This window comes from Chenopodium album, chromosome 2, assembly GCF_948465745.1.
Source record: "Chenopodium album chromosome 2, dcCheAlbu1.1, whole genome shotgun sequence".
Taxonomy (NCBI): Eukaryota; Viridiplantae; Streptophyta; class Magnoliopsida; order Caryophyllales; family Amaranthaceae; genus Chenopodium; species Chenopodium album.
Genome location: NC_137835.1, coordinates 70,429,968 through 70,438,268, shown reverse-complemented (window position 1 = coordinate 70,438,268; position 8,301 = coordinate 70,429,968). Strand labels below are relative to the sequence as shown.

The following is an 8,301-nucleotide window of genomic DNA, read 5'->3' as shown; positions in this document are numbered from 1 at the left end:
TTTGCTCTATCTTCTTTCCCTTTGGACGCCACCGTACTTTAGTGTATGATCACACTGGGGTTAGAGCTAGGGATTAACGCTTGAAATATTCCGTACACTTATGAAGTTTAATAAATTATACTTGCTAGCTGTCAAAAACTTGGGAGTGTGGAAATGCATGAATACACTTGCCGCATGCATGTATCCCACTAATTACAATAGTTTACTCTTGAAATCAACTGTATAATATTATGTATATAATAAAAAACTAGTAGAAAAACGTACATTTGCGTCGCCATATTTGCGTCACTCATTCTAAAGAACGAAGCAAATGTTTATTTTTACCATCCTTTAAAGTTATTTTCGTCGCATGTTATTCAAGAAGCGATGCAAAAGTCAGGTGTATTTCAGCTTTCTAACATTTGCGTCGCTCTTATTTATTGAAGCGACGCATATAATAATCTTATTTGCGTCACTCATTTATTGACAAGTGACGCAAATAAGTGAGTGAATAAATTGTGTCACTCTTTTAATAAATGAGCGACGCATATGAAAAATTTACAGCATTATACATTTTGTTATTTGCGTCGCATTTTAGTAATTAAGTGACACAAATAACTCTTTTGCATTTACTTTATTTCAGAATTTTTGACCTTAGCTTTTCACGCCTACCTTTCACTAAACAAAAAGAAAAAAAAAAAAAAAAGAGTTGCTACTCCAGTGAATTTTTACAGCAAAACACCCAGAAATTCGACCCTTAAATCCAAAAAATTCGGCCAAAAAACTCCGATTCCCCAGCAAATTCAACATCCAAAATCGCAATCAAGTTCAAGACCCATAATCGGCAGCAAATCCAAGCAATTTCAAGCAATAATTTAGACCAAAAACCCTAAGAAATTCGAACCCATGAACCCTAGAAAAATTGAGCAATTCCGACCAAAATTCCCCCATTTCGAGCAAAAAATCTACTCAAAACCATAGGAATTTGAACCCTAGAAACCCCAAAAAATTCAATTAAAAATCCTGGCCAAAATATTCCAACTCTGACTGAAATTTTTGACTGGAAAAATTGATTAATTTCGCCCCAAAAAACCCGAGGAAGTTCTAGCAAATTACAGCAACAATAATTGAAGTTCGATTTCGGCTCGACATTGTTGAATTTGTGAAGTCGATTTCACATAAGGTAAGATTGCTTCTATTTATGTTCAATATTTTCATGGTAGATAGAATGTAGCATTTAACTTGAACAATGACTTAGTTTAATTTCAGGTTTAGTGTTAGTTCATTAATTAGAAAATATATGGCAGATTTAGTTGAATATATATAGTTTCAGTCATTGAATTTTCATTGAGGCTCATCTCAATTCAAAGCTTTAATATATTCACCTGAATGTTTTCAGCTAGTACATTTAGTCCGTAGATTTTTGCAGCTGTGGCACTAGCAACTGCACCTGCATCTTTGAGCTGCTGGTTTGCAATAAACTACAAATAAAACAATACATACCGCATCATATATAGTCACATTTTAAATGGTGTAAATGTTTAGTAAAAGTCACAATCAGGGTCATAGTATAAGCCATTAGGATGCAGTAATTCAGTTAGATTGCTTGCCTAGCTGAGGCAGAGGCACCTATGCCTCATAACGATTAATTCACTGGAGTTGTCAACTTTGATGGCAATAAAACATTAGCTTTTCAGCTGTTATAAGGTTGTTAATTCATTGGACTGGAAGTTTCACATACTTTAGGCGACAAAAAAGGTACTTCCCATCTATTGGACCTAGCTAAGGTGACCTTCAATCATCCATCAAGTTAAAAAAACTATAAATCAATATTCCATCCATTAAACAACCACCTTGTTCAACCCTTAATTAAAAAAAAAGTTTTAAAAAACTATCGGACCAATTCTATCAGTTGGGTTGCTCTCACACTTTTCTCATTAATCGAACTAGTCTCACACTTTCCTCAATCATCACAAATAGTATATTTGATAATTACTGCGAAATAAAAGGAGTAAGGAAAAAGGACAAAAAAAACTTAAACAAGCTAAAACAAAAACTTACTTGTGCTGAACCAGCAACTTCTCTAATTAATCCAAACTTGGTCAATGTATTCTCACATAGAGCAAGAGCCTACAAATTCAATTTTTTTTTATTTAAATTGACGCAAATATTATATCTAAGAAAGACATGGATTAGTAAAAGATCTAAATACTTGCGGATGGCTTAACACTCGTTTCAGGTCTTCAAGTTTTACACCATGATTGGCTAATAAGCAATGCCGAATAACAACTTTTATTTCACATGGCAGATTAAGTTGAATCAACTATGTTGGTTTAATAAATGTAATTTTTTTTATGGCAGATTCTTAATTATGCGGAAGTGAATTCCACAAGTTGCTCGAGGTTCTGGTTGTGGACAAACGATTAAGGCGGTAATACGCATACGAGATTGACTTCACTTGTGGTATATATATCTGAACCATTCTTTGCAATATTAACTTATTTGTTGTGGTTGGTATAATGATTGTGAATTGTATGATATTTTTAATTGTGATATAATTTATTGGAATTGCAATAATACTTGCATCATTGGCTTAGATACCCGTTCGGGGCTTACTCATTAGGAGTAAGTCTTGAATAGTCCCCGGTTTGGGACTGTTCTTGAATGTTCTATCTCATTTAAGTGATAACTACTTGAACTGTTTTTGGGTCTAAGAAGATCATGACTCAATATTTCACGATTGTTCTCTGGGTACATATGTAGATAGCCGATTATCTACATTGTGTGCTTGGAGAACTATAGGGAAATGCTGCCAGATTTTCTTTAGAACCAAACTTTACAAGTAGTTATTAGTGAGGTAGGACATTCAAAAATGGGTTAGGTTGGAGTGATAAGGACCTTGTTGGATCATGTCGTTGCATTTACATGAGATAAATTTTGAATGAAAATGTTTGATGCCTTATATTCTTGTTTATGGTTAAGGAGCTATATATGTTAGAAAATATACACATTATCTTAAAATTAATTTTGTTATTTAGTGGTTGAAAATGGATCGAGATTGGATGTATGGTAAACGAAATTCTACAAGTTTTTTACGAGGAATTGAAGAGTTTAGCACTATTGCCTTAAAACACCAAACAGAGAATAAATCAACGATTATTCTTTGTCCTTGTTGTGACTGTAATAATTCGAGGGGATATCGTGATATAGATGATATTAAAGATCATCTAATTTGTCGTGGGTTTAAAGAAAACTACACGAGGTGGGCATGGCATGGTGAGAGCATATATATTGAGGCAAGTTCTAGTTATTGCCCAAGGGAAGATGAGAATCATTATGATGATGATAATGAACACTAAGATGAGGATATCAATACAGCTAATATTGGTGTTGAAAATGAGAGTAAAGTGGAGAAGGACAGGATAGATGAAATGATGCATGATGTTGAAGACCATTTCACAGAGTGTCCCCAGACATATGATAGTATTTTGAGAGCTGTGGAAACCCCGTTATATCCTGGTTGTACAAAATTCACTAAACTTGGTGCTATTATGAAGTTATTCAACTTAAAGGCGAGCAGTTGTTGGACCGACAAGGGTTTTACGCAGTTGTTAGAAGCCGTAGTAGAAATGTTTCCCGAAGGGAATGAACTTCCAAACTCCACCTATGAGGCCAAAAAACTTATGTGCCCTTTGGGTATGGAGTATGAGAAGATACATGCTTGTCCCAATGACTGTGTGTTGTTTCAAAATGAGTGTGCTGATTTGCATGAGTGTCCAAGGTGTGGAGTTTCTCGTTACAAGATGAATGATACTGGTGAGTTGTGTAAGAAAGGGTCTCCGGCTAAGGTATTATGGTATCTTCCAATTATACTGAGATTTAGGAGACTCTTCTCGGATAAAAAAGCTGCAAAATTATTAAGGTGGCATGCTGATGGGAGGAAGAAAGATGGGCTAATGAGGCATCCTACTGATTCCCCGCAATGGAGGAACATTGATCGAAAGTTCAAGGACTTTGGTGAAGAAGATCGAAATCTTTGTCTTGGTCTTAGTACAGATGGAATGAACCCATTTGGGACACTAAGTACCCAATATAGCACTTGGTCGGTTCTTCTAACTATCTAAAATTTGCCTCCTTGGTTATGCATGAAGTCTAGATACATTATGTTGTCCCTTCTAATATCTGGGCCTAAACAACCTGGAAATGACATTGATGTGTATCTAGCGCCTCTCATTGAAGATTTGAAATTGTTGTGGAATGAAGGTGTCCAAATGTTTGATGCATATAGTAAAACCAATTTCACTTTACGTGCCATGATTTTTTGTACAATAAATGACTTCCCAACTTATGGGAATTTGTCGGGGTACACTATGAAGGGAACAACTCCTTGCCCCATTTGTGAAGATGATTTGGAGGCATTACGCCTAGACAATTGTGGCAAGCATGTATACATGGATAATCGCAGACATCTTCCTGAAGACCACCCTTTTCGATTCAATAAGAATGCTTTTAATGGTAAAGTGGAGTTGAGAGAAGCTCGTGGCCCTTTACGTGCAAGTGAGGTTTATCATCAGCGGGTCAAAGACATTGAGAATGAGTTTGGTAAGCCTTACAAAAGCAAATCAACTGGGGGTTACAAGAAGTCTGAGCTATGGTCTCTTCCATGTTGGAGACATTTGGAAGTTAGACATTGTCTAGATGTAATGCATATTGAGAAAAATATTTGTGATGCCATTGTGGGAACTTTATTAAATATGCTAGGAAAGACAAAGGATGGAGTTAAAGTAAGAAAAGACATGGCTGTTATGGGTCGTTTAGAGTTGGCACCCGAATCTCGAGGAAAACGCTGGTATCTTCCCCCAGCTTGCTTTACCTTGTCTAAAAAGGAAAAAACTAGCTTTTGTGAGTCATTGCATGGTTTAAAGGTCCCGGCTGGATATTCTTCTAATTTTTGTAGACTTGTGTCAATGTCTGACTTGAAATTGGGTGGCATGAAATCTCATTATTGTCATGTCTTGATGCAACAATTATTACTAGTTGCCATTTGAGGAATTTTGCCACCTCAAGTGAGGTACATGATTACAAGATTATGTGTCTTTTTTAACACTATCTGTAGCAAGGTCATAAATCCAAGTATTTTAGATGACTTGTAAGCAGATGTATGGTACTTGAGACAATGTGTCGATTTGAAATGTATTTTCCCCCATCTTTTTTTGACGTGATGCCTCATTTGGTTATTCGTCTTGTACGTGAAATTAAACTTTGTGGACCAGTGTGTATGAGATACATGTATCCTTTTGAACGAGAAATGGGTGACTTAAAGGGAAAAGTCATGAATCTGGCCAAACCTGAAGCTAGTATTGTACAACAAACAGTTACTGAGGAAGTGGCAACATGGGTTGCTCAATATCTTCACGTTCACAGAAAATTAGGGTGCCAAAGTCTCGACACGATAGGAGGCTCGGAGGTCAAGGTACTATTGGCAGGAAAAGGATATCCATGGGCTTTGAAATGAAAATTAAGGCTGAGCTTTTTGTGTTGCAAAATCTTAGTGATGTTCATCCTTACTTGGATGAGCACATGATTTTTCTTAAAAATAAATATCCTTTCAAAAGTGATCTTCAGCTGATAAAGGAGCATAATTGTTCATTTGTTACATGGTTCAAGGAACGAGTGATGTCCCAACTGTCCACCACACCTAACGATATATCTGACACATTGAGATGGTTGGCATATGGTGCTAAATGTCAAGTCATGTCATATGAGGGATACGACATCAATGGATATTCTTTTTACACTAGCCAACAAGATGACAAGTCAACAATGCAAAATAGTGGTGTTAAAGTAATAGGTTTGTCATCTGAGTATGTTAGTGCACATGATAAAACACTTGTGGATAAGAAGAAATTTTATTATGGAATCATTGAAGAAATAATAGAGCTGGATTATGTTGATTTCAAGATTCCTCTATTTCGATGTAAGTGGGCTGATAGTAGCCATGGTGTAAAAAAAGATGAACAAGGGAACTTGACCCTTGTAAATCATGGTCGACGAGGGCATCTAGCTGATCCATTTATATTAGCTTCACAAGCAAAACAAGTTTTTTACATGGCTGACCCACCTGATTGTAAATGGTCAGTTGTTTTAGAAGGTAAAAGAAGGATACTTGGCATTGAAGATGTGGTGGACGAGGAAGAATATGATGAGCAATTTAATGAGTCACCACCTTCCGTTTGGAGCATCCCTCCAATAGTCGATGATTTTGACACAACGTTGAAACGTAAAGATCATAATGAAGGATTTTATGTCGCAAAAGAGAAGAATGAAGTAGGTATGAATTCTGTGATTTTTTTTTTTCCAATATGTGTTACTAATTGCATAAATTGCTTATTATTGTTATGTGTACAAGTTTATAATTTAAAAATGATACAAATAGATGTCTTAATTTATTTATGTATTTTTTTCAGGTAAGTAATAATGGAGGATGAGGATATGCATAATCGTTCCATGTCTTCGCAAGGTGAGGAAGATGAGCCACATCAATGGGTCACTACTACAAAAACACCCTATGGAGTCGCCCTTTTAGAGTCGCCTCAAATTAATGTGTGACGCGTAAGATTTTAGAGTCGCCTCTTATAAAGTATGTGACACATAAAAGGCACCAAAAAATAAAATGAAAGTCATAGGCGTCACCTACACTATACTAGGCGACGTGTAAACTATACATGTCCCATCTTTCATCATGTGTGACTGCTAAAGTAATACTTTAGGAGTCGCCTATAGCCTTGTACTGCTACAGGCAACACCTTTGCCAAATTTTTTTTTGACGGAAAGCAACTTTATAAAAAAAAACCTAGAAACCTCATTCAATCCCTTATTTTTTTGTTCCTTCCTCTCATTGCCTCCCTCATTCATTTTCTTTTCTTGGATCCTTAATCTTACGAACTTCAAGTTCTTCCTCCTCAACCACCAACACCGACGTCAGTTTTGTGGTTTTGTCGATAAAATTGGCTCCTCAATTCATAAATCTCGCATCAAATTGTTCGCGACAAAGTCCCAAATCAGGGGACTTTCGTGCTCTTCGGTGAAAAAGAATATGGTGCCGTCGATTAAAGATGAAGCTCTGCCTATTCGATGGCGGAAAGGGGAGTTTATTTGTTGCGGCGCTTTTAGGACGGTTTATATGGGGATTAATACTGATTCTGGGAATTACTTGTTGTTAATCAGGTTTGATGAGTAGGGTTAGGTTTATTGTTTTTGGATTTTGAATAATAATTTGTGGTGGTAAATTGTGGGTTTTTGATTTTATGAATTGGGTTTTGGTTTGCAGGTTTCGATTTTATGAACCAATACGCGGGTTTCCGGCAGCAGCGCAGCCGGAAATCATGAGAAACGCCGAGAAAGACAACCACTACGCCTCCTTCGTCTCCGATGCTTGCCGCAATGCTTTCCGCCATCTCTTCAGTTCTCTTTCTCTCTCCTTTAATCTCTTCAGTTTTATTCAATGTTAAAAGAGATTTGTGATTTATTACAATTATTTTGTATAATGTATATAGAAGTCACTAGGTGGGCTACATTACTAAATTGTAATTGAATCGTTGCTCATTTTGCGTGATTTTCGAGTAATTGTACAGTTGAAGGAGTGTGTGGCAGTTTGGGGGGGTATATAAGTCACTAGGTGGGCTGCATTAGTGAATTGTAATTGAATTTGTTGCTCGATTTACATGATTTTGGAGTAATGCTGGAGTGTGTGGCAGTTTGGGGAGGAGGGGGGTTGAATTTCCTAAAACAACATTACAAATAGGGAGATTTTATACACTTATGTTGAAGTTTTTCCATTCCAATATTTGCTCTTATTATTTTCTTCATTCATATTTGTGTTATATATTGCTCCTTTAATTTATTTATTTTTTCTGCAAATTGAACTTGAACATATTACACAATTGACGTCACATTGCTTCTCCAATGTTAGTCACTATATGCAATTATCTCACATTATCTTTGTTAGTATAATGTCATTCAATTTGTTTGTTTATTGGTGATGCTTATTGAAAATATTTTAGTATCTTTAAATTACTATCAATTAACTAGACCAATGATTTGATGGTACTTTTGTTTATAAATTTTTGTTGGTGCTAAATTTAATTGTGGGTGTGCCACATTAGAAATTGTTATTGCTGTATTTGGTGAACAGTGAGTATTTTTAGCTCTTTTATAAGCTTGAGTGTATGATTAGATGTTTATTGTACCTATCATGTTATGACAATCAAACTTTGATATGTGATTGAATGTCTGAATTCTTTTAACCAAGCTTGTTTGTTG

At 35.9% G+C, this 8,301-nt stretch overlaps 1 protein-coding gene and 1 long non-coding RNA gene across 2 annotated transcripts; both read left to right on the top strand.

Annotated features, from left to right (window-relative positions):
* Positions 1 to 3,026: 3,026 nt before the first annotated feature.
* On the top strand, positions 3,027 to 4,103 carry LOC145575038 (uncharacterized). Its single transcript, XM_081632967.1, has 2 exons — positions 3,027 to 3,255; positions 3,358 to 4,103. Exons 1-2 carry the CDS (start codon positions 3,027 to 3,029, stop codon positions 4,101 to 4,103), a joined length of 975 nt encoding a protein of 324 aa, XP_081489093.1.
* A 2,923-nt stretch (positions 4,104 to 7,026) lies between these two features.
* LOC145586875 (uncharacterized) lies at positions 7,027 to 7,849 on the top strand. Its single transcript, XR_014101033.1, has 2 exons — positions 7,027 to 7,206; positions 7,310 to 7,849. It is a non-coding gene; the product is annotated as an uncharacterized LOC145586875 (long non-coding RNA).
* The last annotated feature ends 452 nt before the right edge of the window (positions 7,850 to 8,301 follow it).